Below are 15,449 nucleotides of genomic sequence, written 5' to 3'. Positions count from 1 at the left end.
GATTCAAGATCTAATATTCTATTGAGTCTATAGCTGGCACTATTACTCGCATTATATGTGAGCCCTGGAAGCTCTTAGTGATGTAACATAACAAACATATTCCTACGGTAGTATAAAGAACAAAATTCAGAGCGGGGAAGAAACTATCTCATGAAACCAATTCAATCACGTCATCTGTATGAACCTTGTAGCTGCACTCTTCAGTTGCATCCTCGTGCCATTCAAGGAGGGGCGCCCTTACTCACCAATGGGAAAATAGATATGGTATCTTCATTGCGTAGAACTTATCTTTTCTGTGGCTTTTTGCCGGTGATCTTTCCTTAGGTAGATTAGCCTGCCATTCCTATTTTAGCGCAAATATGCAAGGAAATCTATGCTGAAACCTTTCACTTGAATATGTTACCCTCGTTACCTCTTGAAGTGAATCACGTATCAAAGGATATATGTAATGCGGGGTAACTATATACAAGCTGTAACGTCACACTGGCTAGAAATCTAAATGTACTATTTGTAGATTAAACTAAGCTATTATATGCCGCCGATCCTCTTGAGTGTGGTCGGTCTACCGTTTTGGAATTGGTCGGCTTTTCCGGAGCTCTTACGTCTATTAGTGTCTTCACCCTCTTATGGCACAAGGGAATTGAACAATAATTAGAGGTTAGATCATATTCAATCAGGAGCCAATATGAATATTGGGTTTTTAGAGACAACACCAACTAAATATCTAGTTCTATTAGTATGTGACAGGATGATGAAGAGAACAAAAATAAAAAAACGAATATATAGTATGTAGCATGTACGGAGTAGCATGTAACCAATAACAATAAAGATCCGTTGGTGGTCACCCACCTAACTACTCACTCACCGACGTGTGGGTTGAGTGCGGCCAGTAGTCGGGTGGGTGCTGCTTTAGCATCGCGTGAGCGGAGATGAGAAGGGGGAGTATGACCGAAGCATATACGGTACTTTATAACAGTAGGTGGTTTATCAGCAAGTAGTTGATTAACTGTTTTTATTCTTGCTTCTCCTCCTTCTAGAGACATAGAATATACGTTCATCAATAGGAACCTTGGTATTTTTCTGACTAGGCGTGCTTTCGGTTTCACTGACCAAATTTGCCAGTTGGCTATTATAGCGAAAGATTTTTTTTTCAAGGTCCTCTTTAGGCATGTATTATAGCCTTGCTCGCTCTCACATTTTTAAAAACTTGTAACCTTGTAAACGGAAACACTAGGACCGCTGGGCCCAATTTATGTGACTGTCGCTATATTCCAATGAAATGAGGTGTTGAAAGATGACTCGACCTCACTTGGCAATCTTCACCTCAAGCTCATATCCCTATGCCGAAGAGATGTTCTCAGAGGCGAAAAACACCATATTCTGACGTACTTGCTCAATCAAACATTGAAATATAATGCTTAAATTTTCCTCAGAGTTCAATCCGATCTTACACCTTTTCCAAAATAAAACAGCCATCTCGATTAATGTACATGTTTGACTGACGGCACCAATTTAAATTTATTTAAAAATTGATTTGTCGCGCTGTAGAATGAACAGCGATGGCTACCAGACGATGCTATCGCCCCACAGCTCCAAACCAGTATAACCCTAAAACGGCACCCATAATGATCGCTAAGGCTGGGGGCACACTGAACCATGCATTCCCTGCATATGTTACCGCCGCAACAACCACCCACCATGGTTCCTTGCCCAGACTCTGTCCGTCGTTTCTTTCAGGGGTCAAATATCCAATCTCCCACAAGCGATATACCGCTGTAAATACTAGCCCAACTGCAGTGGCATTCACTCCCCTCAGAAAGTCAACGACATACTTCCTCTTCCGCAAGACACGCCAGAAGCTTTGGAATACAACGGCCAGGGTAATCCCCGGAAAGAAGATGCCGAAGCCGCCGAGAAATGCACCAAGGATGGTTGGGAAGCCTGAACCCTGCAGTACTAGGGCCCCCAAGAAGACAGCGAAGTTGAAGTTAGGACCGGGAAAAGCTTGGATGATGGCAAGGCCGATCAGGAAGTCTCTACTGGAGACCCACCCGGGATCGACGACATAGGAGCGTAGAAGAGGGATAACAACAGGACCTCCACCAAAGATAACTGTACCAGCAAGGTACATATTGGCAAAGAGGTCGAGGACCAGTGGAGGTGCAGCGAGTTGGCCTCTGGCAACAAGAATCCCGATGAAGGAAGCTGACTATGTTAGTACTGACTTTCGGAAAATTTGTTAGGTAGGGGTGCATACCGAAAAAGAGACCCATAACCAAAACTCCGACTCGAATCCGAATAATGTGCTCTTGTGAAGGATTTTCGGCGCGCTGCGTTGGACTTGTGTTATCGACTCTATTATGTGGTAGCCCTTCAATTCTATGATCTGTTCTCCTTGGTCGCATCGTCTCGCTCATTTGCCGTGTATTCTCTTCCAGGGTTATATGATCCATGCCTGTAAGGTCCCTGTTTGTCGCTTCCAGTTCATGTGGAGCAACACGTCTATTTTTCCACGCGATTCTTGCCCTCAGAAATTGTTGATATAGCCATCCATCCCAGATGCTTGTGAGTAAACCACCAATCATCATCAGCACGGGGAAATACCATAGTGCATTGTAACAGAGACCAGCACATGCACCAAAAATCACAAGAATGCGGGATAGTTTGTCGCGAATAGCTTTTTCGGCCAACTGTACGGCCGCAAGCGCAACAACACCTACTGTGGCGGCGTTTAGGCCGGAAAGTAGGGGGTAGACGGGGTTTGGAAGAGTTTCATTCATGTTTTGCACACCAAGTGAGAGGGCATACATTCCAATTGCGCCAGGAAGACTGACACCGTTAGCTGCAGATCAAAATATGGCAAATTTTGTATTGCAAAAGTATAAATTACCTCCAAATAAAAAACACAAGCAGGGCAGGAATAAATCCGGCATGTAATAAGGCGAGACAGAAAATCATCTTTGTGCTACCGGGACCCGGAAGGGCTTGACAAATAGCAAAGAGTTCCTGATACTGCGAGGTTCATTAGTAGGTCTTATGGCATGGATACCACCAGGAGAATCGTACAGTCTGCTCATCCACCCATTTTTCCTTGGCGCCCTGTCCTTCTACGAACCTGGCATGTAGAATCTGGAAGTGTACTGGCGGTCCTCCGAAAGATGTGAAACCCAGGTCCCATGTACGCAGAAATACATCCAACAAGCGCTCTGATAGAGGCTTTTCTGTTCCCCTAATTTGCCCCAAACCCCTGTGGCTGCCCCATTTGCGATTCAGATTGGCGAGGGAAGAGAGGCATTGCGAAAGAGGTGAAAGCAATGACATGCTATTTTCAGTTCGAACTTTCAAACAGATGTTTTGATCATGCAGTTAGTTATATGTTGCAAGATATACTGCTTTAAAATCTTCCAAGTTGTTCACCGAACCTTCTAAATACCTGTGGACAATGCCAAGGGGGTTAGTAAGCTCCAAGACTCACTCGTGGATACTAGATAAAGTCAAAATCACCAATCAAGATACGGCATTGAAGAACGTGTATTGCAATGCCTCGACTGTTGAGATAGATGAATGTCATCGAGTGGCTGTGATTGGCCGACTTAATGCGCTTCAAACAGGACGTAAGCGCAAGTTTGGATGGTTTCAAACAAGTCAAACCTCCAGGCAATTCCCCGGAAATTCCCCAACCCCACAAAATGGAACATGGAATGCTCTTGCTATGGAACGCGCTATCAAGCAAGCCCGATCGATAAAGCTAAGAGAAAATAAAACTAGATATTTTGCTAAAGCAGTAGGCACTTGCTGTAATACACTAGTTATAATTCCATTTGACTAACAAAAACTTCAATTCTTGTCTAGGTCCGGTCATATTCCTAGTTCGACAGATGGCTTTAAAAGCAGAATTCAGGAGCCCTGCTAAACTCGGATTACAGGTCAGCTGAGCTTGGGCTCTAGAGATCTGATGAAATTTGTCCTGAAACGGTGAACTTGGAAGCCATGGATATTGCTAATTATTTTTCCTGCTCATTTTCTATCGTAGCTCTCTCCAATACTACCTCTCCGTAGGATACACAACTATCCGATCCAAATCAGCACCCTTGTAGTCAAACCCATTATATAGTCCCCCGACCGTAATGGTGTTCTTGTTCCCCTTGTTTAGTGTCAACTGCAGCGGAGTGGAGAGAATAACACCTTTGTGTGTATCTCGTTGGTATAGAGTTTGTAAGCTCAAAGGGTCTCCGTTGACCACCACGCTGCTAATCCGACGCAGCTGCCATGCGCCGCCAATCCTGTCCGGGGTACCGCCAGCTATGAAACGTAGAACGTATTAGAATATCGATTCTAGAAAATAAGCGGAAGTGTACTTACGTTGGTCGCCAAAACCCAAATCATCAATATCTAATAATCAAGTTAGTCTTGCGTAGGGAGAATTCAAATTTTAAACATACTTTGATAGTAGAATGACACCCATTGGGGTTTTCCAGATCCCTCAATATTTTCGAACGTAACTGTGCTGTCATTTCCGTATATTCCAGTGAGAATAACACCGTCGGTTGCAAAGTTCTTTTGATATATATTAGCCAGATATCGCTTTTGTGTCTGAAATAATGAAACTATACTCACAGCCTCCTGCTTATATGCATCACCGTTCGTCTTTGCCTTTTTTGCGGTGTATGGTTTTCCCTTGATAGGTTTCCAGTCCCCATTTTTCCTAGTATTCAGTTAGTATAGACGCCTGCCATAATAAAAGCAAAGCCAGCATACGTACACGTCAAGATCATAAACATCGTGCCACTCTAACTCTAGAGTCTTCTTAGACTCATCAGTCTGAATTGGTAACCATATATAACGACTATCCCAGACAGAATTGGAGTCCCATTGATCTCCAATATATAGGTATGTTGTCTTTTTTTTCCCCTCAATCCTGAGCGTGTATCCAGACTGCGAGTTAAAAGTTCGCGTATTTAATGGCGCCACAATAAAGGGCTGTGACCAAGGACCGCTCAGTGAGTCGGCTCGAAATGCAACCACGTCTAAAAAGTTAGTCAACCAATCTATACACGATGTTAAGTTGAGCCTCTCACTGTTTGGCCTATATCCCGTCTTATGGCTCATAAGTGCCCAGTAGCTCTTCTCTGTCTGCATGATAGTAGGTGCCTCAAGATCAAATTTTGGGAATCGATAAACGACCTTTTCGAGTGCCGTGAGATTATTGTTCATACTTGATAGGTACACATCTCGTCCATCTTTACTATCTCCATTCGAGTAGAGAGCGTAAGATCGACCGTCCTTGTAGTCGGTAAACAATCCAAAATCCTGGGACCAGTTTCCAAGCGGGGCTATTGCGTCAACGAAAGTGTACGGCCCGCCGATCGCGGAGGACACCGCGTGGCCTTGGAGAAGGAGCCCGTAGGTGGAGTTGTCTGCATGCCACCACATCTATCCAATTAGCTTCGGGGTGTAAAAGATTGATAGAAGTCCCCATACATACATGATAATCATCAGTATCGGGGCTGTAGGCCACTTTCGGCCGTTGAATCACGCCGCCAGGGGCGATATATGGGTGTCCCTTGATTGGAGCTGTACATGTTAGAATATCGACCTATCTCGAGCGCAGCTATGGAAATTTACCTAGGGCCAGTCCCCCGAATTTCCAGGTACTCAGATCCTCTGAGCTATAAACAGAGACGCCTCCGCCTTCTGGCTCTTCTTCGGTCTTATATTCGCCAAACCACCAGAAGCGCCCGGACCTCTGGTCGAAGGTGATACCGGCACCATGTGCATTAATGAAGTTCCCATCTGTGTCGCGCCATCTGCCTCCGGGTACAATGTATTTGCTTTTCGCCGAGACAGCTAAGAGGGTAGCCAGACAAGCTGATAACAGTCGCATCTTGATTGTGTCCTCCCAATTGAAGATGCCAGGACTTATGTAAATTCTTCAAATTGCAGTTAATTTATAGCATCGTCTACATAATTGTCGGCCTCTATTGTACCGACATTGCGGGGTAAAAGAAACAAAAAAAAGACCTTATTTTCTTCATCTTGGCATGAATCATTGTTTGATTTTTTCAACATTCCCCCTTATGGTATTATTATACCCCTTTTTTGTGCCTGTCAGCTACCCAAGTATCCAGAAGTCAGTCAGTTCAATCTATCCATGTTAGTTATCTTATGCATAATATCATCCCAATGTTATATATCCATGGATACAAAGAATCGTTGCCGGAGAGGAAAACGCCCCCCAAATGCCAAGCATCCCCGCAATACCTCCCCCACAAGAAGGCAATGAAAGCTCCAATGGTGCCGATAATTCATTGGATCCACTGAAGAGGCTAACGGGCACCGGAGGATGATTCTCCATCTATTGTATGGGAATCTTTGTAAGTACTGGGGATTAGCGCACGGTTGAATGGTATTTTGTTTCGGATCAAGTCGTCCAATCTAGGGGATAGTATCTAGATCATCGTGCAATATCCTTCATATCTGCATTTTATATGGTATTTCCTCTTACAGTCGCCATAAGTTCATCGTGGATGGAAGACATGGAAGATGTGTTAGTAATGATATATACATACCGATAGATAGTTTTGTCTTGGTTTTGAGCTAAGCCTTGTGTCAATTATCAATTACTTGACAGGTCATATGTATTCATCCCATATGATGATATTTAGTCCCGCCTATCTACTCCGGGAATGATTATTCTAGAAGATACAGGATACTGCGAGGATCTAAAGTAAAAAGAGGAAATGAATAAATTGAGCTTGCGTTGGCTTCACCAAAAGGCTACTAGTCAACAGCACCACGTAGAGGTCCAAGCTCGCGGCTGTTGGATCCCCTGGGGCGCTCTCTGCTACCCCAGGAGACCCCGGTCTTCTATGAAGACAGGTCGATTCGTTGTCGAGATTGTTATAAATCTGTTGTCACTGCAGATACACATCTAGCAGAATCTTAATTGAGATCGGGGTCGGGGTCGGAGTCGCTGCGAGTCGAGGTTCACTGCAGACACACGTCTAGCAGGTTCTCAGTGGATTTCGTGGCCACCAGTTTTCTGTATCGCATCGGCTCGAGTTTGTTGTCACTACAGACACACGTCTAGCAGATTCTTGGTTGGGGTCGGGATCGCTGCACGTCGAAATTCACTGCAGACACACGTCTAGCAGATTCTCACTAGGTTTCGCAGCCACCAGCTTTCTCCAGCTCAAGGCAATAAGTGCCTTGCTTTCCTCCTCAAACTCAGTGAAAGGATTTTCGCATCACCAAGCATCACCAAGCATCACCGAACATCATCAAGCATCATCAAGTCGTAAAATGGTCATGATAAAATACATAGGTAGCAATGATAAGTATGTTGGATACATATGTAGCTAGGCAGGATGGTTGGAGGAAGAAAATTTGGGAGAAAGAAGGGGGGGATGGATGCCCATTATATGTTGCCAATGACGTCTTACGCAGGATTGCTACTATGCCTTATTTAACCCCCATCGAGTCCATTTACCAATTAAAAGACAGAATATTTGACTTTCAACTCTCTCAAAATATACTAGAACTACTTCTCGGTTTCCATTCACCAAATGTCAAATCCGCCACAATTGGGAGTTAAGATTTTCCTCGAGGGCCGGTATGCAGAATATATCAAACCTTCAGATGTTGGGATAACATCCATGGATATAGGTATACATAATATACATATGTAGATACGCACGTATGTGTTCTCCATATACTTCAAAGATTTGAGCTTATTTTACTACTTTCCCCTTTTGAGAATAAGTTCGCTCACTAAGTAAGCGCTGTAGATGTGTCCACGGGTAATTACTAGGTAGTTTGCTTTGCATAGCGAACCTATTATGTACTTTACATTTTGTTTCTGCAAAAGTCTACCTTGGATTAGAGACAATTTTTTCGTTTGAAGGAGAAACTGAATATCAAAATGATTCTAACAAAACCATCCGCTAGCCCCCCAGGAGTGTCATCCCTTGAGAACTGAGACCCAATTGTGAAGGCGGGAGCAGTGTCGCTTCCATAACCTTGGTTTACTTGGAGATATGCTGCTCTACCATCGCAGCTTCAGTGCCCATCTAATTGGCCAAATCTAGGGGATTTACTCACTTTCTCTATAAGACGAGGGACAGGGGTCTCCATGGTCAGAGCTTGATCACTTCATTTCATGCAGGTGAAAATCTCTCATACTCTCGCAGGAAGTCAAACCAGTACCACATTGACAAGCTTTGGCGCGACCCGTCTGCACAGCACGGATTTCGAGTGATACAGCGCCACCTGGGCACAATTACATATAACCTTTGGACTCGACTATATCCACGGGGGTACACAAGTACCTGCAGATCAGCCGAGACTAAAACATCCACGGTCAAATGATATGACCTTGGAGGTTCAGGAGGATGCACCTTCCAACCTTCCAAAGTTGGAAGTCTTACGGGCAGATGGCCTTTGAGTCAAAAACTCACATAATTGGAAGGCACTGCTCTGCTCCTTGTAAACTTTTCCTTCCTCTCCCCAACCAAATCAAACCTGAGGTCTCCTTTTCTGCTTAATTTTTGGTCCTCGTTATTCATATTTGATTTCTATATCTTTTCCCCCGGTCGGCGGTTGTTTATTTTTCGATATTTGCTCGCTAAACCAAACGGAACACGGAATGAGATATCCGCTTCCGGGAGATCGGCAGATTTGACGTTAAAGTGATTTGCTTTGAACATCACCCACTGCAACGAAAGCTGGAATTGAACGATCTCATGTCTATTTATTAATGTACAGCATTTATGAAGAAAAACACTAATAGCGTCAGGGCTGCTTATCAATTGTTTTCCGAATTTTGCGGTAAAAAAAAACTTCAGCGTGGGTGACGAAGAGTGGGTCCGGAATAGGAACGGAACAGGAGTTCCTGTTCCGTGATCCTTCGAAGACGTCAACAAAAAATTTTCATAGAAATTAGAGTCGTATCCGTTCCTGATACACTCCACCTAATGCGGGGAAGAAGAATCCATGAATCTGGGGGTGTTTTTTTATGCCTTTCAATGTGATCCAGCCACAGGGCTAAAGAATGCCTATAGAGACTCTCCTCCCTCTACCAGTATGGGTAAAGAATCAGTTGATAAAAATACTATCTCAGTTCCAAATATTCCGAGTGATCCGCTCAAAATCTCGGCTTTCTACATCTTTCTAACATTGCTTCACTTTGCCTGCCTGGTAGTTCTCTTCGCCAGACAGGGAAATAGTGGGGCCATGGCAATCAGAGATTTTTCAGAAGGCGATCGTCGATACTCGATGAGTCAACGTCAACTTGCAACCAACTTTTCGACAATACCAACATGGAAAGAGATATGGAGAACGACATGGAGAAAGACATGGAGAAAGACATGGAGAAAGTCATGGATACAGAGAAGTCACAAGACCCATTTGCCGGTGAAGAGGTTGGTGGAGTGCAGTACAGGAGTATGAAGTGGTGGTAAGTCTACACTTGCAGGATTCGCATTAGACTAATGCAGAAAACTAATCAAGTTTGCGTTTAGGAACTGTGCAATTTGTGCGTATACCCTATTATTGGGCTAAATTAAATCAAGAACTGCAGCTAAGCAGGCAATAGTGATGATTGCTCAGTCTGTCTCGTTGGGAGTTCTCTCTCTCCCGTCTTCGATGGCAGTCTTGGGTTTGGTTCCGTACGTCTAATGAGAATTTCTCTTACATTTATTGTGAACTCGTGCTGATCCTAGTAGTGGCTGTATCATTATTGTTGGGATCGGAGCTTTGACGACCTACACTGGATATGTTGTTGGCCAATTCAAATTGCGCTACCCTCAGGTCCACAACATGTCAGACGCTGCAGATATCCTATTTGGCTCTTGGGGTCGTGAGATCGTGGGAGTTGCCCAGGTTATCTGCTTTATTTTCCTTATGGGCGCTCATATCTTGACATTCTCGATCATGATGAACACTCTCACTGATCACGGTGCTTGTACTATCATTTTCTCTATGGTGGGAGCCATCCTCTGCTTTATCCTGACCCTCTCAAGGCGCATGGAGGAAGTTTCCTACCTGGGCATTATCTGTATGACAGTACTCTGTTCTGCTGTTGAAATTAAACTAACATCTACTAGCATCCCTATCAATCTTTACGGCCGTGATGATCACGATGATCGCTGTTGGCATTGAAATGCCCGATCCCAGAGCATATGCTATTACCCACCCAAGTCTGATGAATGGCTTCTCTGCTACTCTCAACATTGTTCTTGCTTATTCCGGCCATATGTCATTTTTCAGCTTCCAGTCGGAGATGGAAGATCCACATGACTACCCCAAGGCCTTGATTGCCTTCCAAGCAACTGACACATCGCTGTATCTCGTTACTGCCCTCGTGATTTACCGATACGCCGGGCCGAATGTCCTCAGCCCCGCCCTGCTGAGTGCAAGTGAAGTCGTTTCGAAGGTTGCATTTGGAATCTCCATTGGCACAATTGTCATTGCCGGGGTGGTCATTTGCCACGTCGGTGCAAAGTGCATTTACGTGCGGATGTTCCGTGGCACCAATATGATGAGCGAGAGGTCTGTCCGCTCGTATGGCAGTTGGGTGCTGATCACTTTCCTTATGTGGGTTATCGCATGGTTGATCGCAAATGCGATCCCTGTGTTCAACGACCTGCTCAACATGATTGCCGCGGCATTCTGCAGCTGGTTTTCGTTCGGTCTGGAGGGCCTCTTTTGGTTGAAGATGAACCGCGGGCAATACCTTTCAAGCAAGCGAAAGATGGCTTTAACTGCACTCAACGTCTTTCTTGTTGGCCTGTGTTGCTTGATTGTAAGTACCCTACTTTTTGACTCATGATTATTTGATACTAACGAATTAGTGCGGAATGGGTCTTTGGGCCACAGGAACCAGCATTCGGATTAATGCGCAGTCTGCACAAAAACCTTTCTCTTGCGCATCCAACGCCTAAACGATTCTTTTGCGTCTTGGTCTTTATAGAATATCCTTATAGATTATATAGCTACTATCGATTTAGAATGTACATTTACTTTTGAGACAAATTTCCATAAATTCAATGATATCAAGCCTGCAGCTACAGCCATAATGTGTGGATGAAGAAACTATCTCTGAAAGCAAGCAAGCAACATCTATGCGGTGGCCTAAACCCTAAGGCTCCATCTCAACAATTACGACAAGCGGGTTGAGAACTGCGGCCAGCGGAAGACATACCAGAAGTAGCTTAGCGGGAGTGTGCAGGTAGTCGTTCTCAACACCATATCTTCTGGGGCTAAATTAATTTCCTTCTATCTCTGTTACATTGTGATTGAGTAGCATTATTTCGAAGGAATTTCGACGTCGAGTACCGTTTTTAGGGTGGTTCTATAGAAAAGGTACATATCAAGAATTCGCATTGAACTCGTTTGCATTGGTCCTATCCAGCCCAACCCCCGGATGGGGGATAGACCGTGTATTGGACTTGGTATCATTGTGGCCCTTTCTATCTTCACTATTGTAATGTTATTGAAGGTCAGCTAGCTTTTATAGCTGTGTGATGCGGGCAAATCAATATACATAATGATGATAGATATCCATGGTATTGGGGATGAGTTCGATCCAAGGAAACCTTCAGTGGTATGGATATAATCATATATGACAGACTCTATAGATTTCGGTACTTCGATTAATACTAGTACCTATATGCATAGGTAAAAATGAGGCGGAGACTTTATCTGGAGTCGGCCGGTAGATCTGCCGCACATAAAAGTCTCCGTTAGAGCGTCGGTAACTTTTGTAGAATGTTAATCTCCGAATTCATATTCCTGTCCACTTAGAAAGACTATACCGCGCTGCATTTTCATAGTCTCGGGGAAATTTCCCCGAGTTGACAAATTGACCTCTTGAAGGTCTACAATATCCGATGTTATACAGTATATATTCAATATATTAGCAATATCGCTTCCCCTTGAGCTTATTCTTACAAACGCAATCGGTTTAATTTATCATGGCTACAGTATCTATGTCGTTACAGCCAGAAGTCCTCCAGGATGCTGAAAAGATCGCTCTAAGTGATCTGTCGCAGGAGCTAGAGGAAAAGCGGCATATCACTGGCTTCAAGGTTCGTTTATACTCACTTTTAGGGAAGCAAATGCCTGACTGCATTAGTGGTTCATATTTCTTGCTAGCACCTTGACTGCAATATTCGTCTACTCTCTAGACAATACGATCGTTGCCAACATCGCTCCGGTAGGCGCATCGCCCTCTCCCCTCAGCCGAGAACCGCATACTAATAGCAGCTTTTATGTTCGAAAAGAAAATTGTCAACCATTTCAACTCGGTTGAGGATTTGCCATGGCTATCGGTGGGGTACGGATTAAATGACAACACTAGCTACCAGTTTCACCGCTGACAAGCTTCACTCAACACAGGTTCATGATTGGAGGAATGTCAATGGTACTTCCGATTGGGAAGCTGTACTCAATCTTCGATTCGAAATGGGTATTTATTATATCCACCATTATATTTATGGCAGCCTCTGCGCTTTGTGGTGGGGCACCAACGATGGACGCCGAAATCATCGGCCGGGTCTTCGCTGGGGCAGGCGGAAATGGCATGTATTTCGGGCTGCTTGCTCTGATTTCCATGAACACCACCAGCCAAGAGCGGCCAAAATATCTAAGCTTGAGGTGAATCTATTATTTTCCAGAACAGAGTCGTCATGTACTGAATTTTGATTCCAGTGGCTTAGTCTGGGGTCTGGGGACTGTGCTGGGTCCTGTTGTCGGCGGTGCCTTTGAGCTGTATACCTGGCGCTGGGCATTCTATATCAATCTGTTGTTTGGGGCTATCTTACTTCCAACCTATCTTTTTGTCATTCCGTCCAACGACCCGCTACCCGGGACATCACGATGGCGGAAACTAGCCAGCTTCGACTGGGTGGGGACCATACTCAGCGTTGGGTCATTTACAACTTTGGTTATGGCCATCAATTTTGGTGGAACCCTTTACCTATGGAATAGTGGCCAGATAATTGCACTGTTTGTTGTCTCCGGTGTCCTGTTGGTTCTATTCGGCCTACAACAGGGCTTCAGCATCGCCACCTCGGTCGAGACACGCATTTTACCAATTCACCTTTTTGCCCAGAAAGAGCCAGTCCTTCTATTTATATCTTGTGCGGCAGTGGGTGCTGTGTCCTACACCAGTGTCTATTACATCCCTATCTATTTTCAGTTCACCCAAGGAGACGACGCGATCAGATCCGCGGTCCGTTTACTCCCATTTATCTTCCTGCTAATCCCCACTACCCAAGCTAGCGGTGCTATGATGTCTCATTTCGGTTACTATAAGCCTTGGTATCTGGGCGGTAGCCTAATAGCCTTCATCCCGGCTGTTTTAATGTGTGAGTCATACGTGGAGTGCACGTTTTCTTTCATCATATGCTAACATTTACCCCCACTAACAGCTACTATTATCAATATTGACACACCTTCGGGCGTTCTATATGGTCTCCAAATTGTGCTGGGTCTTGGGGCTGGGGCGTACACCCAGGCTGCTTTCGCGGTTATCCAAGCCGTTGTGCAGCCCGGAGAGGAATCCAATGGGCTGACTCTCATGTTACTGGGTTTGTATCTTTATTCCTCTACCGAATCACTAGCTAACGCAGATTTTTCAGCCCAACTATGCGGCTTGACGTTTGGCTTGTCTATTAGCGGTGCTGTATTCGTCAATACTGCCTCGAATGGCCTGTTCGCTCTACTCCCTGATTACCCACAATCTCAGGTTAGGCAGATTGTCTCTGGAACTAGCAGCAAGTTACTTGAATCAATCTCCGAGAAGTTGCGTGAGCAGGCGCTTGCTGTGATTGTGTCTTCATGGCAGAATATGTAGGTGTTAAGTCTTCGGTCTCTGGCAAACAGCACGTTAACCACTCGGGAAAAGCTTCATGTGCGTGTCTGCGGCCGCTGCTGCAAGTCTAGTATGCTCTATTTTTATGTCGGTAAGTGAAACAGGGTCCCGGTTTGACATTCTCCTACTAATTGACATATACAGCATAAACGATGTAATGTCTCACCCGCTGCAGGGGGTGCGTGAGACATATGGATATTCTTCACAGATTTTGGGAGAAGAGACCATCGGACAACCTTATAAAGGAACAATATTTAGTAATATGCTTACTCAGAGTTCTCAAATCCTGAGGTCGAACATTGAATACTTCCTGTATTTCTAATAAGGGCGTCATACAAGCTTCTATCCCAAAATTACAAGCAAATTAAGAGAATAAACACTTAGTGCAAATCTCCACAAATTACTTCTAACACACTCATGATTGAAACCCTAGACTACCAATCCTGAACCTTTCCAGAGCCTGCGCTCGCCACCGAATCATTCGCCCAATACCGGCCACTAATTTCTTCAATTTCCCCAATTGCCAGTCGCAGCGGAATTCTCGCTCCGTGTTCTAATGGAATGGTGAGATAAGTGCCCCGTGGGAGAGGGAAAGTCCATACTTACCAACAGATTTAGGTGGCTGGCCCGCCTGTGCACCCAGCGGTGTGCCCACCCATCCAGGGCAGCAACAGTTGATCACCAGATGAGGATTTTCGCGGGCCAAAATCCTTGTGACCGAATTGAGAGCGGCTTTGCTGGTGAAGTAAGCAAGAGGGGGCCAGCCCGATGCGGTCGCGGTGTGCTGTTCAGCTGAGCGCTAGAGGGTGGTTGTCAGCAGGCTGGAAACAGAATATATTAGCGGTCAGCGTACAACGTATTCCTTAATCAGACTATCCAACTCAGTGAGGTTGAGATCAGGATTCAGAAATCGTGCTTGCAGGCGAGGATGGAAGTATTTAAGCTGGCCGGATTGGGAGGAGACATTAACGATGCGGCCACCCTTACGCATGATTGGTAAGAAGGCTTGACAAACCTGCGGTAATTAGCGGGGGGTGTCGAAAAAAAGAGGAGAGGGAATGAGTAGATTTAGATACATTGAGCGTGCCACGATAGTTCACATCGAGAGTTTCCTGACGTTGGGCGGCTGTGATGTTCTCCTGGAAGTAATATAGCCCGGCATTGTTAATCAGAACATCACAGCCATTGTTTTCGTCTTTGATTCTCGCGCTGAGGGCGGAGATACTAGCCTGGTCCGTAATGGAGAGCTGAGCAGGGCGAATTAACACGGTTGGAGGAATAGTCAGGCTGTTCAGATCGAGAGATGCCCCAGCACGCGATGCTGCATACAGAATCAAGGAACCTCGACACTGCTGAGCCAGCGCAGCACATATGGCGCGTCCGATACCGCGATTCTGTAATAATGGTGAGAGGTGGCCTAGAGCAACAGGGGAAGACTTACAGCACCAGTAACTACAGCTACCAGAGGGGTTTCCATCCTTGTGCTGCAATCTTTCCTGTAATAGAAATGTGAAGAGGGGGGAGTAGTTGGCTGTTGTCGGGACTTCAAGTATTCCCTGGAATTTTCTAAGAATTA

General features: G+C 45.0%; 5 protein-coding genes across 5 annotated transcripts; 2 read left to right on the top strand and 3 right to left on the bottom strand.

Annotated features, from left to right (window-relative positions):
- Positions 1 to 1,576: 1,576 nt before the first annotated feature.
- N7479_002487 (uncharacterized protein) lies at positions 1,577 to 3,321 on the bottom strand (the record flags this gene model as incomplete). The annotated part of the gene is made up of 4 exons (XM_057250184.1): positions 1,577 to 2,205; positions 2,258 to 2,829; positions 2,891 to 3,012; positions 3,067 to 3,321. The coding sequence occupies 4 exons, from the start codon at positions 3,319 to 3,321 to the stop codon at positions 1,577 to 1,579; spliced, it is 1,578 nt and encodes a 525-aa protein (XP_057114616.1).
- A 724-nt stretch (positions 3,322 to 4,045) lies between these two features.
- Positions 4,046 to 5,884, bottom strand: N7479_002486 (uncharacterized protein; the record flags this gene model as incomplete). The annotated part of the gene is made up of 8 exons (XM_057250183.1): positions 4,046 to 4,302; positions 4,363 to 4,392; positions 4,443 to 4,557; positions 4,618 to 4,705; positions 4,763 to 5,027; positions 5,079 to 5,433; positions 5,486 to 5,574; positions 5,626 to 5,884. 8 exons carry the CDS (start codon positions 5,882 to 5,884, stop codon positions 4,046 to 4,048), a joined length of 1,458 nt encoding a protein of 485 aa, XP_057114615.1.
- A 3,433-nt stretch (positions 5,885 to 9,317) lies between these two features.
- N7479_002485 (Amino acid transporter transmembrane) lies at positions 9,318 to 10,940 on the top strand (the record flags this gene model as incomplete). Its single annotated transcript, XM_057250182.1, has 6 exons — positions 9,318 to 9,454; positions 9,519 to 9,532; positions 9,593 to 9,665; positions 9,723 to 10,054; positions 10,104 to 10,801; positions 10,851 to 10,940. 6 exons carry the CDS (start codon positions 9,318 to 9,320, stop codon positions 10,938 to 10,940), a joined length of 1,344 nt encoding a protein of 447 aa, XP_057114614.1.
- A 1,032-nt stretch (positions 10,941 to 11,972) lies between these two features.
- Positions 11,973 to 14,059, top strand: N7479_002484 (Major facilitator superfamily domain general substrate transporter; the record flags this gene model as incomplete). Its single annotated transcript, XM_057250181.1, has 9 exons — positions 11,973 to 12,086; positions 12,134 to 12,214; positions 12,282 to 12,334; positions 12,397 to 12,654; positions 12,709 to 13,367; positions 13,431 to 13,589; positions 13,641 to 13,851; positions 13,907 to 13,964; positions 14,018 to 14,059. The coding sequence occupies 9 exons, from the start codon at positions 11,973 to 11,975 to the stop codon at positions 14,057 to 14,059; spliced, it is 1,635 nt and encodes a 544-aa protein (XP_057114613.1).
- A 248-nt stretch (positions 14,060 to 14,307) lies between these two features.
- On the bottom strand, positions 14,308 to 15,350 carry N7479_002483 (uncharacterized protein; the record flags this gene model as incomplete). The annotated part of the gene is made up of 5 exons (XM_057250180.1): positions 14,308 to 14,426; positions 14,480 to 14,672; positions 14,727 to 14,888; positions 14,950 to 15,267; positions 15,315 to 15,350. 5 exons carry the CDS (start codon positions 15,348 to 15,350, stop codon positions 14,308 to 14,310), a joined length of 828 nt encoding a protein of 275 aa, XP_057114612.1.
- Positions 15,351 to 15,449: the final 99 nt, after the last annotated feature.

Source organism: Penicillium vulpinum (genome assembly GCF_028829585.1).
Source record: "Penicillium vulpinum strain IBT 29486 chromosome Unknown utg000001l_segment0_segment0, whole genome shotgun sequence".
Lineage (NCBI taxonomy): Eukaryota > Fungi > Ascomycota > Eurotiomycetes > Eurotiales > Aspergillaceae > Penicillium > Penicillium vulpinum.
The sequence above is the reverse complement of the archived record's forward strand: the minus strand, read 5'-3'. Positions and strand labels throughout refer to the sequence as shown.